The following is a 23,604-nucleotide window of genomic DNA, read 5'->3' as shown; positions in this document are numbered from 1 at the left end:
GCTCTGACGTGAGGTGTATATCCATGCGCAGAGTAGAGCGAAACGAGTCCGGCAGCGGCGGAGATATATAAGGCGGACGCGGCGGAGGCTTTGCCTTTTCAGTTGAGGACAGAGCTGGTATTCGAAACATGTCAGGCGGCTCCGCGGATTATAGCAGGTACGGCGCGGCGTGCGGAGGCCTCGGGCCCTTTCCCCGCAGCGGGGCTCGGTGGGTTGGGCGGAGGCGGCCAGGGAGAGGGGAAGGAGCGAGGTTGGGGGTGTGTGGGGGTGCCTGCGCGCTGAGGGCGGCTGGGCGCTGCGGTTCGGCGGCGCCTCGTGCCCCGGCCCCTCCCGGTTCTAGACCTTTCGGCCCCGTCTCTCCCCTTCCTCGGCGTTCAGCGAGGCTTTATTCCATTCCTCGGTGTTCGCTTTCTCATTGTTGATTTTCTTAGCAACCCCCACCCCTAAAAAAGGGCTATTTTTAATTTCATCGTGCCCGCGGAGTGAAGCTGTAACTAAAATATCCGAGCGCCTTCAGGATTTTTTTTTTCTGAAAATCCTCCCCCCGCCCGCTCTCCGCCGTTGGTTCGCCCCGGCTTTGTGGGCCCGGCGGAGGGCGAGACCATTTTGTGTGGGGAGGGGGAGGGGCGCGGGCCCCTGGGCGATCGCCCGGCGCCTTCCTCCGCCTGCGCGCACGGCGCCGTTTGCGCAATCCCGGGGGTGGAGCTCTCGCGAGAGTTGCCCGGCGCTGGGGCGGGGCGGGAGCCGGGAGGCCGCCCCCCCCCCCCCTTCCCCCGCCGCAGCCGAGCTCCGGCTCAGAGCGCGCAGCGGCAGCCGCGGCCCCGTTCCCTCCCCGCGGCTGCGGGGCCCCGCGCCCCGCCTCGGGCAGGCGCCTCCCGTGAGGGGGGCGCTGTGCGGGCCGGGCCTCGACCGCCCGTTTTCCTTCCAGGCCAGGCCGTTCATCTGCCATTGAGCCGTATTTACCTGGCGGGTTTTTCTTCACTGGGTTGAAGGCTCTGGATGATGGGTCACACTGAGAGCTCGGCTCAGTGACACCCAGGCCAGGGGGGAGAGGGTAGGAGTTTTCTCCGTTGGCAAAATACCAGCGCAGCTGCTGGAATGATCTGTCACGGGTTCCAGATACAGCTTTTGGCTGCCAAGGTGTCAACCTGCTTCTGCGTGTTAGTTGCTGCTGTGCTAACAGCTTGTTTTCTTTGGTGACAGAGACCATGGCGGCCCAGAGGGAATGGACCCCGATGGTGTCATTGAGGTGAGCACATGCGAACTGACTTGAGAATTTAATCACTGCTGGAGATAAGTGTTGGATTTAATATTTCTTATGTTTTTTTTCTTTATTACAGAGCAACTGGAATGAGATTGTTGACAATTTTGATGATATGAATTTAAAAGAATCCCTTCTAAGGGGCATTTATGCTTATGGTTTTGAGAAGCCTTCAGCTATTCAGCAGAGAGCTATTATTCCATGCATCAAAGGTATGCAGGTCATTCGTTTGTTGGTATCAACATCAGATAATTAGGAAAGTGTTGTAAAATGCATACACCGCTTTATTAGCGTGCAATGATACCTATTTTTAATCCTTGTTGAACAAGTGATATGATGGTACACCATCTTTCGGGACTGACCTGAAATGGAGAGAACTCTTAATACTGATCACTTATTTCAAAGGGAATAAAATAAAACTGAAAACATGAATGACCTGTGTGGGAGCAGTAAATGTGTATCCTGCTTTTTTTAGGGTATGATGTGATTGCCCAAGCTCAGTCAGGTACTGGCAAGACAGCCACATTTGCTATTTCCATCCTGCAGCAGTTGGAGATTGATCTCAAGGAGACCCAAGCACTAGTATTGGCCCCTACCAGAGAACTGGCTCAACAGGTATTGATAGTGTAGTTAAAAAAAAAAAAAGCTGCTTGTGTGTTGCATAGGTTTCAGGTTTCACAACTGTGAGACAATAAACAGACTTCTTAAGGGGCTGTAACTAATATCCATGCAGAACCCTTTTTATAAACTGATACATAACATATAAACTGGCTTCTGTCCCACAAGTTCTCTGCCTGCTTGAAAAGTTGAGTTGATGCACACGGAGGATGTGCTGGGCAGGGTTGCAGGAGCCAGCTGCTATGCTGTGTATAGTTCTGAGGGACCATCTTCAGCACAAAACCAAAATACGTGTTATTAAAACACAGTGTTCTGAGTGGAAACAAAACATACTTTTTGGAAGCTATTTGAACTTGTGTGCAGTTGTGCAACATGAAAACAGCAGTGCGCATGTGGTCACTTCATTGTTGTATTTCTGTGATGTTTTCCTGACTGAATCTTACTGCATGTCTACTTCACCTTCAGGGCTTGGTATACTGCTTTACTAAGTGGGAGTGTTTAACAAAACTTCCAGGATACTTAATTTTTAGGGTGAATGTATATCAGTAATGTGGGGTCTTAAGATGAAATGCTGAACAGATCTCAGAGTAGAAAATAAGTTACATACAACTTCCTGTCTTTTTCAACTAAAATATACTGAGATGCCAGTGCTATAGTGAAGATTATTCTTGAAGGTAAAACTAAACAAACTAAATCAGGAAAGAAATCTAAGAAAAAAAGAAAAGCAGATCAGTGGAACAAGAGCCTCTGATCAGAATATTTAGGCTTTATTCTACTCTGATGAGTAGAACACTTGGTGAGGTGACACTTGTTTCAAAGCCTGGCATGTAGCAATGCACTTGTACAGTCTCTTATGAACTTTCTGGAACTGCTTAACATGCAGGCCTTAGCAGCTCAAAACCTGAGTTCTCTTCTGGAGGCCCTGCTTTTTAACTTAATAGCAGATGCATGGTGGTCACTTCAGTTCCAACTTGTAAGGACAAAAATTTAACTTAAGTGCCCCTCTGGCTTAAGCTCTGTAGTGAGCGACTTCAATAACAAGCAGTTGGCCAAAATCATTAGCTTTTCTAACCGTTAGAGCTGCATAATCCTTGTTTGCTCTGTTAGCTTCTGAAGTCTTAAGCACCAATGGTAACAGGGCTTAATCTTTAGCGTACCAGGAACTACTACTAATGGAAACATTTTATTTTAGATTCAAAAGGTAATTCTGGCCCTTGGAGACTACATGGGAGCAACATGCCATGCTTGTATTGGTGGTACCAATGTTCGCAATGAAATGCAAAAGCTCCAGGCTGAGGCTCCACACATTGTGGTCGGCACTCCAGGGCGTGTGTTTGATATGTTAAACAGACGCTACCTTTGTAAGTATTAATTTAATTTTGCTCTTGATAATAAATTTTTAGTACCAATGTCACACGCAGTAAGAGCTTAAGTAATGCATTTGCTGTCATTGTAGAGGGTTGTGTAAGAAAGCTTCATCCTAAAGGAGAGGGACATTAATAAAAGTATTTAGTGTACTTCTGAAACTTCATGAGAGACTCCTTTTTTTATTTTTAATAGCACCTAAATGGATCAAAATGTTTGTTCTGGATGAAGCTGATGAAATGTTGAGCCGTGGATTTAAGGATCAAATTTACGAGATCTTTCAAAAATTGAGCACAAACATCCAGGTAAAAAGCCTTTTACATGGTTAAATTGATGGATGCAGATCTGATTGTGGTGTAGCTGAGAACTGCTGATGAATTGTCTAAATCAAAATGGGTGTTCCAGGCACATGCTAACAGAGTAATGCATTCTAGGTTGTGTTGCTATCAGCCACAATGCCAATGGATGTGTTGGAGGTGACCAAAAAGTTCATGAGAGATCCCATACGTATTCTGGTGAAGAAGGAAGAACTGACTCTGGAGGGTATCAAGCAATTCTACATTAATGTTGAAAGAGAGGTTGGTATCTGCTGCACTTGCTCTGGCTGGAACAGTCCAGTTTAAGTTCTCTTGCCTTCTTGTTAAAGCACTGTGCTAAAATTACAGAAACCAAGGCTGAGCTTTGGTTTCTGTAATAATGCTAGTAGAGTACATGCAAGAAGAAGAAAAACTATGCACTGGGTCAGAAATGACTGGGGTGGACCTCTTTCTTAATGTCCAGTGTCCTGTGTCTTAAGATTTGGTGCAACAGTTTTTGCAGAAACTTGGATGTCTTGTTCCAACTTTCCAGGTCATATTGAACATAATTGCACACTAGAGTGTGCTTAATTGCCTGTTGCTTTTGTGTTTTATTCCTTGTTTGGGATTCTTGTTATGTACTGAACAGTCAGTGGCATGATGTAATTCCTGATCTTTGCTTTATTCAGGAGTGGAAGCTGGATACTCTCTGTGATTTGTATGAGACACTGACCATTACACAGGCTGTTATTTTCCTGAATACAAGGAGAAAAGTAGACTGGCTTACAGAGAAAATGCATGCCAGGGACTTCACAGTCTCAGCTCTGGTAAGAACTGATGGTGTCACGTAACTGCCGAAATGACACGTGTAAATGGTGGAAAACAATGAGCTACTTTTGAGTGGCAAAAAAGCAGGAAAGTTATAATATAGCTGTGCAGTGCTGTATTATCGTTCCCCCTGCTTAAAGAAAATTGCTTCCTTCTATCCCAGCCTGCTTTGTTCTACGGCAGGTAGGGACGCTGGGTTTCATACATCACTGGTTTTTTTTTAAAGGCTGTTACAGTCTGGAGTATTGGAACTGTAGTAACTGTAACTTTTAACTCTGCAGCATGGTGACATGGATCAGAAGGAACGGGATGTTATTATGAGAGAGTTCAGATCAGGATCAAGCCGTGTCCTGATCACTACTGACTTGCTGGTTAGTATTATCTTACACTGTGAACACGTCTCTGTTTTGATCTGGTGCCAAAAGCTTCATAATTTAGTGAAGGTTCTTGTAGCCTGAACTGTTTGGAGCTTCTTGGAAGAGTAAAGACTACGCTCCACTATGGACTACACAGTTGTAGTTCATCACTAACCATGTGGCCAACAAAAGCACGGGATAAATAATTTAGTCTAAAAGCCTGTGACTTGCATTAAAGGATCTGTATGGCTTTTTTTCAGGCTCGTGGCATTGATGTGCAGCAAGTGTCACTGGTGATAAATTATGACCTGCCGACCAATCGTGAGAACTACATTCACAGGTTAGTTGGCTTTGTCCTCTTGTTGGTGTGCTACACCGACTGTCACGTCCTCTGCAGAAATTGGCACAACCCTTGCCTGTTTGTCCCTTTAGTCTCTACCACTACAGGGGGAGCTATCCATCCATCCAGTAACTGCTGAGAAGCTAGCAGGAAATAAACTGCCTGTGGTTTTGCTTTAGAAAAGCCCTAACTTGCATAGCTGTGGTTCTGAAACAAGGGAGGAGCAGAACTTTCAGACAGTAAAACAAAGCAGTGGGAAAACCTAGATGTGTGATGAGTTCAGTGATGGCTAATCATTCCTTGCTGAGATCCAGAGAAACTGCCAGCCACTGAACTGCTGCCTTGTGTAGGTTGTGGAGTAGGGTTACAAAAGCTGTTCCTGGCAGAGTGTTCTGACAGCACTAGCACTGTTAGCTTGGTCTGTAGGCCCTCGCTCATCTGCAGCTGCTGCTCAGTGACTATAGACCATAGTAATCTCGGCAAACCTGTGTAGGACAGCCTTGGCTCCTGGAGGTCCAGCTGTGGGCATGTTCTGTGCGCCTTGTTTGCTCCTGGTGGCTTCTCTTGCAGTGGGATTCTTTCCTCTGTGGTGTGTGTCTTCTGGGAGTAATTTGAGTTTTGTTTCCCTGGGTTTAGGTAACTGCTTCTAGGTCCTCAGTTAAGTCAACTGTGCTTTGTTACTTGATGTAAAAAAAATACAGGAGTTGATAGCAGCAGCTGATGACACAAGATGGTGCCTAGAAAGAGCACTGACGTAATTTAGGAGGTGGATTTGTAAGCGGCACAGTTTGAATAGAGAGTGAGGGGGTATTTGTGCATCTCTTTTGTCACGATGACTCACTGGGTTCTGTGAGCCATTTTGTGTGTTTAGCTCTTGCTGACGAGGTGCTCTGTTGTGCAGCCTGCAGGAGGGCAGAACGGAGGGTGGGTGGGACTGAACTGTGCTGTGCTGTGTTAGTGACTGACCTGGGCTTACACAAAAATGTCGAGCTTGGATTTTCTGTTTAAAAAAAAAAAAAAAACAAACAAAACACCAAACCCTGAAGTGTTCCCACTGGAAACAGTTACATTGAATTGTAACTCTCCAGTTGTGTCCCTGTGCTGTGGAACAGTCTGATTTTGGAACAATAGCTTGTCTTCTGCATGCCACGTGCTCAGGATGGATGCACGTGGTGTTGGGCGTGTTAGTTGAACAGAGGGGAGGGAGGGTGAGCGAGGACTTCATACTGCAGTACCAACCATTAAACACAGACCTTGCTTTGCAGCCAAGAGAGTAACCTTTTCTGCTCTGCTACTCTGCATGGGACAGACACTCATGTACTGTTGGCACTAACTGCTCGTTTTTCCTGCTTTTTGTGCAGAATTGGCCGGGGTGGTCGCTTTGGCAGAAAAGGTGTGGCTATCAATTTTGTCACGGAAGAGGACAAGAGGATCCTGCGAGACATTGAGACTTTCTACAATACTACAGTGGATGAGATGCCCATGAATGTGGCTGATCTCATTTAATCCCTGGGATGAGGTGGTTCTGAATGCAGTGCTCGCTGTTGCTGAATAGGCGATTCACGTGCATCGTGCTTCTTTCTTTGGGGATTTATTGAATCTTGTCTCAATGCTCATAACGGATCAGAAATATAGATTGTTGACAAGCAAAGCGACTTTTTGTCGTGAGTTCTTGTGGGGAAAGCCACTGGCTTTATCCACTTTAGGGTTAGACTGTTGGGGTTGGGTGGAAAGTCATGGGGTCTGTAAATTTTTTCTTTATTAGAAATTTATTTCCTAGTTCCATAGAAGTGGTTGTATTAGATGTTCTTTATCATTTAATAATTTACTTATGGACTAAAAGATACAAGTGCTGTATAAAGTCAGCCAATTATGTTAAACTAGCCTACCTTCCTTTATTGTATGTACTTACACTTCAGACTGAATTGGAAAGGCCTTTCAAAATCTCTAAACTTTTATAAAGCATTAAAATGCATTTTTGTTTCATATGTATTTATTCAATAAAGTATTTAATTAGTGGTAAGTGTGATCTGGACCCTGTTGCTAAACCCCAGCAAGCAAGCAATCATACTATTGTCTTAGTTAGGGTTAAACCCAGTAAAATTTGCCATATTGCACATGTCTTAATGAAGTTTGAATGTTCAATAAAATACTTCTATATTCACTTAAATTGTAAACAGTTGCTTCTTGGTTAGAGGGGTGTCTTATAGGGGAGGGTTGAGAGCAACTGTGGGGTGGGAGCTCTTCAGTAAGGTAGAGGGGGACCTCCTCAGTAAGGTAGAGGGGGACCTCCCTGCTCGACCTCTCACATCAGAGTGCAAAATGGCTCACTTAATAATTAGTACTGACTTGATTAAAAAAAACCCTTGCCAGCCCAAGGCCTTTACTGCCTTCAGGGAATTCACCTTTCACCTAAACACTCCACCAGGGCCTTCGAAGTAGCAGCTATGCTGGGAGTGCTCATCCACCACTACAAGCTGTGTTCTTTATACAGCTTTAAAATTGTGTTTGGGGTCCAGGAATAGAATGAGACTCAGGAGAATCTAAACAACTTTAGAACATGCTCTGACCCCTTTCACCATTTTTCCTTATTTCACTCAAACTACACAAAAGTGTTGCAATATGGTTACTAGAAAGTGCTTTCTGCAGCATTTAATCCTAAAGGACCTGCTACAAGATGGAGGTGGCATGGGACATGCCCCCTCAGGAGCTGGGTTCATCCTGAAGCCTCATGTTCAGTAAAGATACAATTGTTTTGCCGAGTCAATACTTCAAGCACCACAGGCTGAAAGGAGGAACAACTTTCTAACCTTTCAGCTGATGAAGTACAGTAGGTGTACACTCATTTTTGATGCATTTACCTTTCCATGTGTAAGTCCACCATGAAGCACTGCAAAGCAGGAGTGTTACTGGCCCCTCAGCAGCCAGAGAGCTCCTTAACCTAGTGTAAAAAAATTCCAAGTATCCCAGCATGAGCTTTTCTGACTGCTGAGCAGTCCTTTTATTGCAAAAACCAGTACAAAAGTACACAGGGCCCCACACTCCAAACCTCAGCCACCCATGAAACAAAAAGCTGCTCTACTCTGCTGCTGGCCACTGCTGGAGGAGCTGTTAAGTGTTCTGTGTTAGCTGCTGCATCACAAGGGCACAGAGACTCATCAGCTGCAAGTATTCATCAGCACCATCTGCCAAGCATTTGTCTACTTCCTGCAAATAGAAAAGAGAAGGTAAAACCCTCTTAAAATGGGAGTGCTCAAGGCAGCTGTCTCTTAAGGTTAGAGCTGAGAACACCAAGATGAAGTGTGCCCACTCTCTTTAACTGGCCATGACTTCTCCAGCAGTCACACATCACATCATACCCATCCTGCCCAGCTGGGAATCATCACCTCTCCGGCCTCCATATTCTTGAGGAGCCCAAGATACAACTGTTACATAGAGGAAGGGATGCAGTTAACTGCTAGGAGCACCACTCTGCAGGTCATCACCACTACCTGCCTTTCTTCAGTGAATTAGCAAAACCACCACAGCTGTCGTCTTCTTGGTCAAAATTCAGCAAGTTCAATTAACTCTTTTTCCAAAAAGGTATATTTTACACACCAGAACAAAAACTTGGTTTTGCAGTTCCCAAGTTGTTTAAGTGCAGACCTAAAAGCTTGCCTTAATTTTCCCCTCTCAATTTATATTAAAAAGAAACAACCAACCCACAAACCTCTTGCTTGAGCACCATTAGAACAACATAATATGGCTAATAATTCACTTAACTGGATTTCAATTCCTTCTCATGAAATTTCTCAGAACAAAAATTTAGGTTCTACCAAGAAACATTCAGAACTAAAAATCAAAATAAATCCTTATGTATACTTCCCGGGAGAAAGAGTGAGTCAACAACAATTAATCAGTGGAGATTAATGTGGGTTTTTTTAATTCAAGCTACAGACTTACCGCAAGTTTCTCGACTATGGCAGATTTCTGCTTGTCACTGTAATCTTCACTCTCAACAACAGTATCATGCAGCTGGTTTACCAGCTGAGCAACTGCGTACCCTTCATTTATGAGATTCTGTGTCAGGGAGGGAGGAAAATGGAAATAATTCAGCAGCAGAAACACACAAATTGGAAAACCAATCTGAAAAATTCTGTCCGAACTGAAAGACTCTACTGAAATTTATTACAGAACTTTTAAATTTTAGAGGACGAGTCAGTGGTTGGTCTATAGTCCAGCATCCTGCCCGACAGTGACCTGAAGAGAGCACCTAGAAAAGACTGCAAGAGCATGGCAGGCAGAGAGCAGAATATTAACATGAAATAATTTTGCCCAAATATTCTTCCAGCTTCTGACAATTTATATCTTGGGGCTTTTGTGAGCTAGAGACATTTTAAGCATTTAACAACCTCCACTGAACCTGTCCAACCTTAATCTAAAATTAGGAAAGCTTAGCATCCATAGCATCACGTGGCAGTTTCACAGCTATCACATTTTAAAGTGCCACCTACTTTGATTTATTTTCTTCATCTGCTAGTTGCAGCCTCAGACATACAGAGGCCAAAACTTTTTTAATAAAATACAAACCATGGCAACTAAAGATAGCTGCTTTTTTTTTTTTTTAAATTGGTAGTGCCCAGTTACATAACCAGCAAATATTGAGAACAGTATTCCATGAAGCCATTTAGGCAGAGAGAAGTTTATGAAAATAGAAAGAGTTGGTGCAACCTTATTTTTCTGTACAGCAATATGTACACCTGTGCTTTACAGAAGTACACACTCAAATTGTGTCAACTGCATATTGAGCATTAGTATTTGAAACAAACCCCCACCATGAAGTATCTACTCTACAAACTGGAGAACAGTTCCAAACTACTACATTAGATTAGATTGTGGTTTGATGACAGACTATACCAGCTCTAAGGATTTAGAAAACCAGTATGATCACCTCTAAAGATCAACACACATTAGACATCACAGTAAGTAAATGTGGAAGTGTAAGCAGTGACACCTGCACAAATCCTGGCACAACAATTCTAAGATTTGCTGCAAGCTTACAGGAGAATAAATCCAGACTCAAAACCAGAGCTCCTGCCAGAACTACCTGATGAGGCTCAGCCAAGTAAAAAGGAGGAGGCCAACCAATACTGGCTCTTTTCATACAGGCACAGAACATTTCACTGGAAGGGAGAATGGCACTATGGCGTGCTCCCCTCTGTCAAGGACTACTACTTGATTTAAAATCCAGTTCAAGACTCTCTGAGCCTCCTTTAAACTCCTGAGATGAGGAATTTCCCATTCTTCAAAGACAGTAAAAACCTTTTCTGTATTAAAGAAAATAAATCCTCCTCTGTAAAGCAGTAACTTGTGCCTTCTCCAGGAAGATCTATTTTAAGTCACTGCAGTTTGTAAGACAAACTTACTCACTAGTGTACTGTAAGATTAACATGAAATATTTTAAAACTGAAGACTTATTACAGCTTTATTCAGGTACTTCTCATCTAACACAGCTTCTATGTAACCAAGAAGGTGACTAGTCCAGAGACTAGTCCAGTCCATTGAAGACGCAGTTCTAAAGGCCTGAGCCAAGTGCCTCGCTGGGAATTCCTACACTGCCTAATTCAGCCCAACAGCTCCACATGTCATCAGTTCAACTCAGGAGAAAGCTGGAGTCACACTGGTTGGGGATCTTATTTGCAGCTTTAACAGTTGTTCTTCAGTAGGAAGAGATCAGAGTACTAACTGGTAAAAGACACGCTTCCTGAAATGTGCACCCTAACTGACCTGAGGCCAAACGTTCTTCAGCTGCAGCCCAGCCACAAAGAATTCGCAGGGCAGGGGCCTAGACAAATAGCCAGGCTAGAGCACCAGGAGGACTTTACCTTTGCCAGTGTTTCCAGTTTCTCAAATGAACCACTCTGGCAGACAGACAGCAGTTCATCAGTTGTTTCTTTAGGGATGACCTGTAACAAGAAGTCACATTTCTTAATTTCCACTGTGTAAACTGAAAATTGAAGTTGATGCTCATAGTACAGATACAAACTATTTATGAAGGAAATTGCCATTTTAGCATTCCATTCCTCTACACACCCAACCACTTTCAAGCAAGTATATAAGACAGTGAGAGCTTGACTGTAATGTTTGTCCTATATTGGTGATATTAAAAGAAAAACTATATAATGACAGTGAATTGTCAAAGTCACCTTCAAAAATCCAACACACAATTGCTTATTCAGGACACTGACTAAGTGAAGGACCTACTTCAACATTTAGATCAGCGAATGCTTTCTGTACCATTCTACGCCCAAGCAAAACAGCAAATCGGTTTTCTCTCCAGTGACGCACCAGGGACATACACAAAAAGCCCAATGCAACAAGATCAGACAATAAATCAGAAGAAAAAAAAGTTGACAGATGCCGTTATTTAGCTCTGAGCAGGGAAGCACTGCCCACATCTCCCCCCTACTCATTGTTATTCCTGTCAGTTTTGTGTCTGGACAGTTCGGTTTCAAAGCTTTTATTAATCTTTTGTACTAAGGTCACTCCAGGGTCACAAAAGTTACATACAACCAAGAACCTGGAAGTCTCTATGAAGATGTAAAGTTGGGTTCCTTTGGTTTAAACAAGAATTATTCAATAATGGAATTTCCTGCTTCTCTTTCCTACCATTACAGTCAACTTCTGCCAGGTTTCTTAGAAACTGTGATTTACAGATATCTGTAAGTGAAATCCATCTCTTTTCTACAGCTAGATAACACAAAACTGAATGAGTTCACTGAGAAAATTGTTTAAAACTGTACAGTAGCAATTGCCTCTGGTTCCATCAAAGTGAAAACCTTACAATTAGCTACGACCATAGCACCTTCAAGGGAAGTGTGTCCATCATTAAAGGCTATTTATTTTTCAGCTCCTCAGCTCCTAATCTCACATCTCTTGCTTTAGAGGGTAAGTGTTTTGTTGCTATAGGAACCCCTTCACATAAGTTTTATTAAATGCATTTCCTCTGAGGTTTCTCTTGTCCCTGTCAGTATTATCTATCTCATTCTAGAAGAAATCACTGCTGTTTTGTTAAAAACCAAGATCCTACACATATCCTTGAGGACATACTGTCACTGTGAACGTTAAGTCGCAAATAAGCTGCTACTGAAAGTCATTCCCTGTGATGTTTCCAAACTATATTTTGCAATGATCTATACTTATATACACACACACATATAAATACACACACACACATATATATATAAAAAAAAGTGCCAAAAATGTTCTAGAGTCTACTGTCCCACAAAAAGCAATACATTTTGCATTCATGGGCAGAATATTTCAACTTCAGTTTGAATTATAAGACTATTTTACAGTTTTCCTTGACTTACAGAATAAGTTGCTAGTAACTTGCTATGTAATAAATGCACTGCATGAGGCAGTCTTTAAAACTCTGGTGGATAATGTATCAGTACCATATTGCAATACTAATGAGTATAAAACAGTTTTTTAATCAAACTTTGAACAAAGGTAGATAAAGGTAGCAAGTACACTTACTACACAAATGCTTTTCAGACTAATTACAGGAGCAACTGTAAAGCATAGCTTACCCCTGCGATTTCAGTGACTATCTTCTCTGTGATCTCTTTCCCACCCATGAGGCGAGTGGCACTTTGAAGAAAAGTAATTGCTTTTCTTAAGTCCCCTTCTGACACTTTAACAAGGTAAGATACTGCCTGAAAAATGTCAGAAAATGCCAAGTTATAAGTTCACTCTTAATTAAAATCCAGTACACTTTCTTAGCACATTGATTTTAGAACATCAAGTAATGGCTAAAGCAGATTGTCACAGATGGGCACAATACACGAGTTACAAAGTAACCTCTCTACTAACATAAATGTGTGCCAGCAATTTCAGAATGAAGCACGGTTTAATGCAAGCATACACAGAACAAAAAGCCCTACAGTTTTGCTTCAGTTTTCTCTGGTGGACATTTCTCTGGTTTTAGGAAGACTCTTAGAATTCATCCCATCTATGGAAGGAGAATAATATCTAAATGAGTTTATATATTATATTTAATACAATTGAGCAGTCTGGAAAAGTATGCTGACTGAGCCCCTTGCACTGTAATGTAATTATGGACTGGATTAAGCAATAAAATTCCACGGCAACCATGAAGTTACCTCACTACTGATTTTCACATGTTCCTTCTCAGAAACGTCCAATAGCCTCTGCTGTTGGATTTTGTCTGACAAAGGCTTGAAGCGGAATTTGGAGCATCGAGATGTTAAAGGTTCAATTATTCTGAAAGAAAGGAAGGTAAGTACTTGCTCAGTGAATGCATGGGTCAAGTTCATACAGACAAAGTTATCAAGGCAGAAAAGGGCGACATAACCTTAAAACTGCAACACCATAAAAAATAGAAGTTGATACCTAAACATTGTCTTCAGTCTTGCATTCACACAGTTACATCTCTATTAACTCAAAACTATGAAAACTAGATATCAGCCTCTCTATGAAGAAGGGAGGAAAAAAAAGTACAGAATAGGAAGAGCAACAAGTCTAAATAAGCAACAAATTCCACATGTACCTGCTGATGTAGTTACAAATAAGGCAGAAACGTGTTGTTTTCGATTCTTTTTCCATTGTGCGTCTTAAGGCTGCCTGTGCTGCTGAAGTCATTGAGTCTGCTTCATCCAGAATTACAATTTTAAAAGGAGGACAAGCTTTACCACTGAAAAATAAGAAATGTGTTATCCAGGAGATACGCAATATATAGACCAAGTTAAAAAAAAAAAAGTTACTGCAAATAGCAAGTCATCTTTTACTTAAGTATTTATACCCAATAAATAGAACATATTCAGAGGTTCAGTCTTTTTGATTATTTTTAGATAAAGGACTAGTATTTCTAATAAAGGGAGGGACTGCGTTCCCATAGAAAGACTAACACTTGAAGACTGCAAAAGTCCTCTGAAATACGTACTTTTGCTTTAAGTTTCTTCTTTTAATAACTAATGCAGCTCTTCTTTTTACAGGCTTCCTTATTCCCTGAACTTTAAAGAACACTGCAACAGACTACTTTCAGTACCCAACCAATTCTTGCCAGACAGTCCTGGCATGCAGTTTCTTCCTGCTACTTTCCACAATCTCTTTTTTTTCCACACATACGGCTTCCTCTGCACAGGGCTTCTCACCACCTAACACCAGAATCTTGTTAGCATCTCAGAAACTAGCATCCACCTTGTATGAGATGCTGCAGGTCAGAGGTACTAGAGAAGTAACTTCCACCACAATTTACCCAAAGAAGCTTTTCTGTGGTAGTCAGACAACATTTGCAAAGGCAACAGCATATCATCAAAACCAGAAGGCTTCATCTTTTGGGGTTTTCCCTGTTTGCCTCTCCCTAACTCCAAGAGCACTAGCAAAAGTTCCTCCCAGGTATTCAAGCTCTCAACACAAAATTGCGTGAAGTCAAAGCTTACCCAAAGCACTGCCTGTGTTGCAAACTTCTGGGCAATGCTGACCCATCTTTTACATTAGAATTATAAAGTTAACCTAAACAAAAGCAACCATATGCTTTGCCTTAAGCAAGAAAGTCCATCTTTGATCCAGCACTTACTCTGAACGGCTTCCAGATGCAGTTAGCTGAGCAAAAGCCTTCACTTTTTCTCGAATCACTTGTATTCCACGCTCATCAGAAGCGTTTAACTCAAGGACTCTTTGCCGGAATAATTCAGGTCTGCAAAATTTTTATTACAACATCTTAGCTGCTAACTCTTGTAATGATACATTATAAAGTATATCAATAGTCCTTCTGGCCTTTTCAAATGGCAGGTATTATTTTTGCCAGCATTACTAAAGAGCATACTTTGTTAAAAGATAGTTAAATTGAGATCATTAAATGTTAGGTATGAATTTCCATTAGTTTCTTTTACAATTGCCTCCCAGACTGCAGAAAACATTCAAGTGTAAAATTACATCAGTTATCCAAGAAAAAAAAAAAGTAGGAAGTTGGCTTTCTAAGTTCAGAGCACTATATTATTTGCCCTTCTACTTATATGCTGCGAGCAATATGGAAGAACAAGTAAAATGCCCAGATACAGTCACTGGCAGCACTCTGGCATTGCAATACTACCAGAAAGAAACATGTGGAAGGTATAACACCGTCAGTATTGAGCAGCAGTACTATGCAGCAGCACCTCTGATTAAAAAAAAAAAATTAATACAGTGGATTTTAAGTTCTGGGAATTCAAATGGACACACAATGTGTAGTTGTCTTCCTACTATTAAACTAGAAGTGGTTCTTTCCAAAAACCAACACAAGCCAAAAATTAAAGATGACGATGGGGGGTGAAGGGACTAAAGTCAACATTAGATTTGCTCATAACATCAAACCACCTTCTCATCCATCTTTTGCTTATGGGTCACTGAATTTACTACTTAAAAACTCCCAAGAGTTACAAGTGAGCGGATGAACGCACACATGCTGAATTTTAGTCTGACTCCCAACATTACTTCCAGACACAATTCAATGGTACGTAATGGAAAGATCACAACTGAGACACTTTATGAAGTGCTTTGAGATCTATGTGTACCTAACAACTTACTGAATATACCATTAAAATTGGAATTCCTTTACAAAGTTCAGTAAGGCACATGCAAGCCATTTATTTTCATACTCTTTGCTATAGGGTTACATGGCTGCTAGTCTCAAGTGTTGTAAGTCTATATTGGTAACAGAAATCAACGTCTTGTGACAGGACAAATGAGAAAGAGAATTAGAGCTGAAACAGAACGTGAAGATATTCCTGAAAAAGACCTAGCACCTACATAAGAACAGGCAATGACCAGTGGCACTCTGTCACGTGATTAGAAGACGTGGTAGTAGATTACACCAAAGCAACTTGATTCCAGCTTACCCATAGAGTTCTCTAGCAGCTGCTAAAATAGTGGAAGTCTTTCCAGTTCCAGGTGGGCCATAGAACAACAGATTGGGAAGCTGAAACAGCAAGGCACCATTTTAAGAAAAGCAAATAAACCACAAACAGGAAAACCTACTGAAAATCTGAGCACCTAATAGAACAGAAACTATCTACTCCTCCTGGTAAATAATATCAAGTCTTTCACTTCTAGGTCATGGCACATTGTGCTCTAAAGGAGGACAAACAGTGGCTGTTTATAACACAGCATGAACAAGCTGTTATTTCGTGGCACCATCACAAGTTCTATCAAAACTGATACTTCAATATATATTTTATTTTGACATATTCCCTCCAGGTCATGTCTGAGATCACTAAAGCCTACAGAAGTAACTGGCATGACTGCAGTGACATGCACATTTATGCAAGGATGCCCTTCAAACAGCCTGGATACTACTAGCAGTGCAGCCGTGACAAAATCTGTCACAGGTTAACTATTCCGTCCTTTCCCGACTCCCCAGACCGCCTTTTCAAGCCACACTGAGAATTCTGTGCTGCCATTAACTCCACTGCAGTAAGCACAAGGTAGCTCGTGAATGCCTGCACTATATTGCAGTGCGTGCAATGCAGACATAGCCTAACACTAATCACATAGATGCTTGCAGCGACTGCCTGGAATGCATAGCACTGGCAAATTTCTACATCCATCCAAGGTTTTTTGAAAGGAGGAGACCAGTGGCATTTCTTAAAGAGATTAGGTTAGCTGATCTTTCAAATAATTTAATTAATAACCTCAGCATGAAAAACAGGAATGCATTAAAGAAATATGCTGACACAGGAAGATCACAGCAGCACAGCAAAGAATGCAGTAATAATTATAGGATGACATTTAGCAGCACAAAGCATAAAATCACACAATTTGAGAATATAACTAAATATCTGCTAGATGTCTGGAATTCATCAGCTGGAATAAAATAAAAGCTGACTTTGTTTTGTCCGTCAGTCAGAGGAACAGTATAAGCCTGTGTAACACTGTGGTCCTAGGGCGTGTACTTTCAATACAGATGGAAAATGATAATACTAACACGGGGCTAATAAGACTTCATGTGGAAAGCTACACACAGTTCAGATCATCCTTAGACAAGGATGATGAATCCAAACTGGGAAGGTGATTAAAGGAGTAAAGAGCCTATCTTATGAGAAGTGACTTTTTTAAAGAAAATGATTTAGCTCAGCAAAACAAAAGCTGAGAGGGAACATGACTGTTCTCCATAAATATATCAGAGCAACACAGGGACAAAGAACAAAGTTGGCATAAACCAAATTAGTTACGACTAAATTTTGGCTGAAATCGAGAAGCTTTAGCACAGAAGTAATAGCTTTCTATACTACTATTTCAAGTAATCCCTCTTACAATTTATCAGGGTGCGCTTCAAGACTGCTGCCTTTGGCAGCAGGGGATGTTCCAGTTCTACACTCTTAGAACAAAAATCCAAGAGTCCTCTCCAATCAACAGCAAAAAGACAAACCTCTCAGTCTGACTTGATTTCCAGCCCTTAATAAATGTTCTATTTTTAAAGAGAGTCACTAAAATTAGATTAGAGAATTTTATGCTGAATATAGCAAGTAATGCAGACCGAATGGGAACAGTAAAACGAAAGACATCCAAAGAGCAGAGTAAAATGCAGGAGTACACAATCCATAATCAGAAAATGAAATAGACAGACCAGTTTGGTAACAAGCATCCCATTTTAACAACTAAGATAAGACACAAAGATTCAACTGTGTATGTACTGTAAAAGTACAGATAGAAGAATGTTAACCTTCAATCATTTATAGTAAATAAATCCAGTTCAAGTTTTGCCTGCTCTTTCTGCCAATCATTCGTTACTTGTTTCCCTAGTTACTAAAAAGTAAACAGCATCCAGTACTACCAAACGTTTTTTCAAGTTTAATTAGATACCACAACATTATTATCCCCCTATATATTTTAGGAAGGCTTCAGGGAGAGGAAATGTTTACTGAATGACAGCTGAAAATTCACCAACAACCATGTTAAATTAGCACACTACAAGGGTAGACATTTTCGTGGAGATCCGTAATTTCATGCCTCTCTGCTAATTCACACTCTACCAGTTCTCAAAACAAGCATTAGCAGGTAAAAAGTTTTAATAAGAATCTGTTCCCTAATTCCATTAAACCCATACTTTACTACTGTTTCTGTTTCAACCTCATTTATGCTTGTTTCTCTCTGAGGTTATCACCAGCATTTACACTGCTTTTTCACCAAGCACAGCCTAATCCTTTATGTAACTGTGGCAGTATTTTTAAACAGACTGCAACCTGATCTCGTTATCCATTTTTCCATGCTGGCCAGGGGTAAGCAGGCTACCTGCAGGCATTGCCCTGCTTGTGGGAAAGTTACCGCATATAGTGCAAACCCCAACTCCTTTTCTAGAAGTTTCAGTACAAGTGAAGATGTAAATTGCAATGATAACCCTACACCTGACTCTCTTTTCAGTCATCAAGTGAATGAAAATTAAAGAATACTATGACACTTGTCAGTTTCTTTGCAAAAAGCAACAACAAATCAATAGTCCTGGCAGAAAGAAATCAACTTCTCTAGTTAAAAACCACCTGGACTCTGGTCTCCCCAGTTTATAACAAGGCAGATGCTTCCTATTACAGATGGAGATACATCAGGGACTTAAAAGTCCTGCTCCATTTAGCAGCTCCCAAAACAAGGCCCACAAACACAGGCCAACCGACAAAGGACTAGCTCTCCATTTTCAACACTAAGGTTTAAATAAAGGACATGACACAAACCGCCAGCGTTGTCACAGCTGTTTCTTTGATCTCACCAGATCTCCAAATTCAATAAGAACTTATGAAGTAAGTACCAGCCACCTCTGAGTTTAAATTACACTTCTGCCTTTTTGACAGAACTTTTTCAAGAACTAACAAAAATGTCCAGATTTTAAAAGCATCAAATATTTTGAAGTATTTCCATGATTTTGGGCAGCCTTGCTGAGTTTGGGCAGCTATGGCAAAATACAAAGCCTGTAACCATAAGCAGAAGTTAAAATTTGTCTTTTCAACTCAGGAGGCAAAAAGTCAGCACAAGAGTACTAGGGTCATAATACAAGACACATTGCCGATCCAGAAGCTGGAAGGTTTTAAATAGCTGTTGCTCAAAATAGAACTTCATAACCCATCACCTAAGTGACGTTACATGACTGATATGTTCAGACAGAATAGGTGGCAGCACCTCATTTCTCCTTAGCTGGTAATAGTTCCTTACTAATTACCTCAACTGTACAAATACTATAATATAGCAGCATTGCTGTTGAAACCCAGATTTCTGCGGGTACAACATTACATGACAAGGTCACATTACAACAGCATTCTCAAAGTAAATTCAATCTGGAAACATGAACTAAAGAAAGAAATTATACAAGTCTTTCCCAGTTCTGTCATACCAGCTTCATTTTGGCTCCCTATGCTCAAACAAATAAGGTACTTCTGCTTTTGCAAGTTCTGATTAAATTAATATTTTCAGATAGAAATAGACTCCTTAGTCAAAACCAGAACTGCAGAGCAAATTGTCTTAAGATAAAATTTTCAAATACCGAAGACTCTGTACACGTACTTGCACATCAGAGCACACTACAAGTGGAAGGCTTCTTGCATAAAACTCTGAAAAGCCTAAATTGTTCCTTTTAGCTCTTGGTGAGCAGCCAGCCATATCACAAATGTCATTTTCAGAACATCCTTACCAACAACTTCAGCTGGCATTAGCAGTTCATGAGAACAGAAACAGCTTTTGGAGCACGAGAATGACCCTTCTAGGTGAAACGTGGAGCAAAAGAAAGTCTCAGCATGTACAAAGGAAGGAATTGTAAGAAAGCACAGCCATCTCTTGGCTACCTACTTTATTTCTCCCTTCAGTCCCTCCATCTCCCCATCACCTGGTTTGGAGGAAATAACCATCATTCATACTGAATATTTACCAAATTTTTATCCAAAAGCAAATGCAAGTGTAAACAAAGGCAACTGAAAATGCTCTGCTCATCCTCTTTATATTCTTAGGTCACAGATGCCAACACTGCAGTGAAGTTAGTGCAACTGTCATACTCAGGTTTTTAAAGCCAAAGAGACTTACTTGGAAACTTTAACCCAAAAAGTTTGGGGATCACTATCTAAGTAGTAGACCTCGCACTTATAACTTAAACTTCCCTCATTAGCAAACAATAGATTTGTTTTAATGTTTAGCAGTTTCAGAGAAGCACTGATAGATCACTAGAAGTGCTTAGGAATGACTGGCAATCCAGATTTTCTAGGAAAGAAAAATTTCCCCTCTCCTCTTAAACATGAATGTGAAAAGTACTAGCTGAATAGTAGTGTAGAGACAACAAAAGCCTTTCCAGATTTGAAACTATTAAGAAGTTGTTTACCAATTAAGCTTTTCCAGAAAAATTCCAAAACTGCACCCCAGAGCTGACAATTTTACAATGTTTAGAGGTCTGGAAACATCACAATTTTTACACATATATCACAATGTACTACGAGGAAGCCACTTAGCTTGTTTGTAAAGTTCCACTGTAAAAATGATCATTGCTGAGTTAGAAAAGAGAAGTTTTCATTACCACTGGCTAAAATTTCTGCCCAAACATACCCATTGGGTCAATGTTATCATTATACTCACATCAGCACCTTCCAAGGACTTTTTCAGCACAGCAACAACTTCATCCTGGAAGGCAACTTCATCCACATTTTTGGGGCGACTAAGTAGAAAGACATTAAATGCTATTTATTAGCTAACGAAGTTTCAGAAGAAAACTGAAATTGAGAAAAACAACATTTCCCTTTCTGATTACATCAGGTACTGAAGAATTAAAGCAAATTTTGTAGTTGAGGTCAAAATCACAACAGGAAATCTGTCTATTGCCTCTGGTCTGTATCACTGAAGTGATCTCATTTCTGAGGAAGCTGTTTGTCTATTTCTATTGTAAACACCAGCCTGAGCTGTTTTTAGAAGCAGAACTGTACTGCAGACTGCAGTATCTTACCACTTTGTGAGCTGATAAAGACTTTTCAAAAATGAAGCATTTAATGCACTTTTGCACCAAGCCACAGCAATGAAACTGCACCACTTGACAGAGGCAATGGAGGCATTTTCTGCTCAGTAACACCAACAAAGGGCTGTTATAGTAGTTCACAGCGCTGGTTTTCCCCTGCAGCTGAAAAAGTTAAAGCTCTTCTCCCAGGTGGAAACACTTACAGCTGTAACCCTCTTTGCTATGCACCCAATCCAACTTCCACAAACCCCCTCAAGAGCCGAACCCCTCCCACGACCAGCCACTGCCACCCCGGCCAGCCACCCCATGCCCCAGAACAGCCCTTACTATTTCTCCACCCAGGGGATGGGTTTGAGCCTCTTGCCCTCCCCGCTGCTCCCCGCTGCGCCGGCTGCGCCCTTCTCCTTGGCAGCGGGGGGCTTGGTGCTGATGGAAGACGGGCCTTTGAGGAAGGCCTGCATAGCTTCGGCTGGGCTGGACTGAACTGAACTGAACTGAACTACACTGGACTGGACCCGGCCGTCACCTTCACCTCACGCCCCAGCCCAGCCGTTATGCCGAGCACGGCCCGCACACCGCGGCGGCGCACGGACGGACGAACACCGCACCACAGGCCCCCTCAGCACTTCCCGCCAACCCGCGACAGGCCGGGGGCGGGACCACTTCCGCCTGCCGATGGCCAATCACAGAGCTCGGCACCGCCGCGGAGGCGGGCGCTGACGCACCGCCTTAGAGCCAAGCGCCGCGCGGCGCCCGCTAGCAGCGCTGCGCATGCTCCGGTTTCTGCAGTGGGCGGGGGGAGCGAGGGGAGGGTGCGCGCGCTCTGGGCGCGGAGCGGGAGGGCCCCTCAGGGCGGGGCGCGGCGGGGCGGGAGCTCCCTCAGGGCGCCGTGGCCGCGCTTCCCCTCAGGGCGGGTCCGGCGGGGTGCCGGGCGGCTGGCGGCCCCTCATCGCCACCCCGCCCAAACGCCCCTTCCCCAACAAGTTTTAAAAAAAAGAAAAAAAGCGCCGTACAAAAGCAGCGCCGAAAGCGAGCGGAGGAGGGGCCTCTCCTCTCAGGAGGTGGGAGCTGTTGCGTCTCCCCTCGCTTGGCGGCTGAGGTGTGTCTTGGGGGTCTCTGGGAGTGAAACCCACAAAAGCCGGAGTCTGTCCCGGCCCTGTCCTGCTCCAGCTGCCGCTGGCGATTTGCGATTGTACAGTCATCACTGCTCAAACCTTCTCCGGCCCTTGCTGTTGCCATGCGAGCAGCTCCCCCAGGTGTACAGGCGCGGGGGTTATCTATGCAAAAGCTACCAGTGAAGCGAAAGTGAGTCCTTTTTGTTTTCCCATTACTTCTAATAATCTCCACTATAGCAAAGCCAGGAAAAAAAAATGAAGGGTGTGATTGATGTGACAATTCCCTTTAAAGGACAAAAAGGCATCCTAGTAGATTTGGCAGCCGTGATGCATGCCCACATTTTCATGCACTGGGTAGCTACAGCTTACCCTCCCAATTATGTACCAGTTTTGTGGATTAAAAAAATAAAGCAATTCTGCAAAGAGCAGTTGTATACTGTGTGGTTGCAGATGTTCTGCCGTACTATTCCCTCTTGGTTACGCTTAGGCATGAGGCACAGCCGGAGCGGCCTGGGCAGCCGAGGTAGTGATCACCCAGAACAGAACCTGTGCAAGGGAAAATTGTGATTGGAAATGGCCTCTATGGCAACAAATGAACGGTCTTTGGAAAAGGAGATGCAGGAAAGAATTTGGGCCGAAAATACATCATTCTGTCAGTGAGACAAGCCTGTAATCCTTGTCTGGGCAATTTTAAATAAGCTGTTTCCTCTCATCTGGCATTCTGCTGTTGAAGCATGAAATCCAGATTGTAGCCTTAGCAGCAAGAAATGCCCACACATATAATTACTGCAGTTGTTTTGTTCTAGATGAAAATGCAATGCTATATTTTTTTTCTTACTGTGATTATATTTGGTACTTCCAAGTCATGGTAACTTGGAAATGGTAAGGAAATATAAGCAGCTAGAACTGATTAGCTTTCTTTCTGAAACCGTGTAAAGCTTTGTTGTATTTTTGAAGCTTCATTCTATTTGGTGGCTCTATTCAATCCACTCTCCCGAATGGGGCCACTTCAAATATACCTGTCATTTGAGCATTTTATCAACTATGTATGAGCCTCAGGTTCAGTTCAGCAATGGAACACCCTGTCTGCGACATTAACTTAACTTCATAACACAACTTTTTGTTTCATTACCTTAACAAAATTTAAAAATTCCAGAAAGGACTAATCAAACCCAAGCTTGTCTCTCTTGCTCCCTGTTTTTCTCTCCCTTCCCCTCAGATATACGACAACTGAAAATTATGCTTGCTTTATTCTACTGTATTGCATTCATTCACCATATCAAGGTCCAACAGATCAAACGCAGACAGTTATAATGCCCTCTCATTTGTGTGACCCTAGTCTTTCCCATTGCAAAGACTAGCCTCATCAGTGCTCCTCAAATGTGGCCCACAGAAACTGCGGGTCTAATGCATAGAAAGGCCAGTTTAGCTTCAAGATGCTAATCATTTGGTGCATGCTGGATTTGT

At 42.3% G+C, this 23,604-nt stretch overlaps 2 protein-coding genes and 3 non-coding genes across 5 annotated transcripts; 4 read left to right on the top strand and 1 right to left on the bottom strand.

Annotated features, from left to right (window-relative positions):
- The first annotated feature begins 40 nt into the window (after positions 1-40).
- EIF4A2 (eukaryotic translation initiation factor 4A2) lies at positions 41-7,234 on the top strand. The gene is made up of 11 exons (XM_068406047.1): positions 41-157; positions 1,204-1,249; positions 1,341-1,473; positions 1,737-1,876; positions 3,072-3,240; positions 3,440-3,549; positions 3,679-3,822; positions 4,230-4,367; positions 4,650-4,739; positions 4,985-5,064; positions 6,426-7,234. The coding sequence occupies exons 1-11, from the start codon at positions 129-131 to the stop codon at positions 6,568-6,570; spliced, it is 1,224 nt and encodes a 407-aa protein (XP_068262148.1). The 5' UTR covers positions 41-128; the 3' UTR covers positions 6,571-7,234.
- On the top strand, positions 1,588-1,657 carry LOC137666908 (small nucleolar RNA SNORD2). The gene has a single exon (XR_011048724.1). It is a non-coding gene; the product is annotated as a small nucleolar RNA SNORD2 (small nucleolar RNA).
- LOC137666906 (small nucleolar RNA SNORA81) lies at positions 3,876-4,056 on the top strand. Its single transcript, XR_011048722.1, has one exon. It is a non-coding gene; the product is annotated as a small nucleolar RNA SNORA81 (small nucleolar RNA).
- On the top strand, positions 4,450-4,575 carry LOC137666893 (small nucleolar RNA SNORA63). Its single transcript, XR_011048710.1, has one exon. It is a non-coding gene; the product is annotated as a small nucleolar RNA SNORA63 (small nucleolar RNA).
- An 804-nt stretch (positions 7,235-8,038) lies between the features above and the next one.
- RFC4 (replication factor C subunit 4) lies at positions 8,039-21,664 on the bottom strand. The gene is made up of 10 exons (XM_068406510.1): positions 21,350-21,664; positions 20,650-20,728; positions 15,945-16,024; positions 14,645-14,764; positions 13,616-13,759; positions 13,209-13,329; positions 12,636-12,761; positions 10,929-11,009; positions 9,007-9,123; positions 8,039-8,271 (listed from the first exon to the last, which is right to left on the bottom strand). Exons 1-10 carry the CDS (start codon positions 21,481-21,483, stop codon positions 8,176-8,178), a joined length of 1,098 nt encoding a protein of 365 aa, XP_068262611.1. The 5' UTR covers positions 21,484-21,664; the 3' UTR covers positions 8,039-8,175.
- Between the last annotated feature and the right edge of the window lie 1,940 nt (positions 21,665-23,604).

This window comes from Nyctibius grandis, chromosome 8, assembly GCF_013368605.1.
Source record: "Nyctibius grandis isolate bNycGra1 chromosome 8, bNycGra1.pri, whole genome shotgun sequence".
Taxonomy (NCBI): domain Eukaryota; kingdom Metazoa; phylum Chordata; class Aves; order Nyctibiiformes; family Nyctibiidae; genus Nyctibius; species Nyctibius grandis.
This window is presented reverse-complemented; position numbering and strand designations above follow the sequence as displayed.

Coding starts and splice junctions, on each gene's coding strand:
- EIF4A2 (XM_068406047.1), top strand. CDS start 129: ATGTCAGGCGGCTCCGCGGATTATAGCAG. Junction 158..1,203: donor GGCTCCGCGGATTATAGCAG/GTACGGCGCGGC, acceptor CTTTGGTGACAG/AGACCATGGCGGCCCAGAGG. Junction 4,740..4,984: donor TGATCACTACTGACTTGCTG/GTTAGTATTATC, acceptor GCTTTTTTTCAG/GCTCGTGGCATTGATGTGCA.
- RFC4 (XM_068406510.1), bottom strand. CDS start 21,483: ATGCAGGCCTTCCTCAAAGGCCCGTCTTCCATCAGCACCAAGCCCCCC. Junction 12,762..13,208: donor ATGTGAAAATCAGTAGTGAG/GTAACTTCATGG, acceptor GACATTTTTCAG/GCAGTATCTTACCTTGTTAA. Junction 8,272..9,006: donor CCATAGTCGAGAAACTTGCG/GTAAGTCTGTAG, acceptor TTCTATTTGCAG/GAAGTAGACAAATGCTTGGC.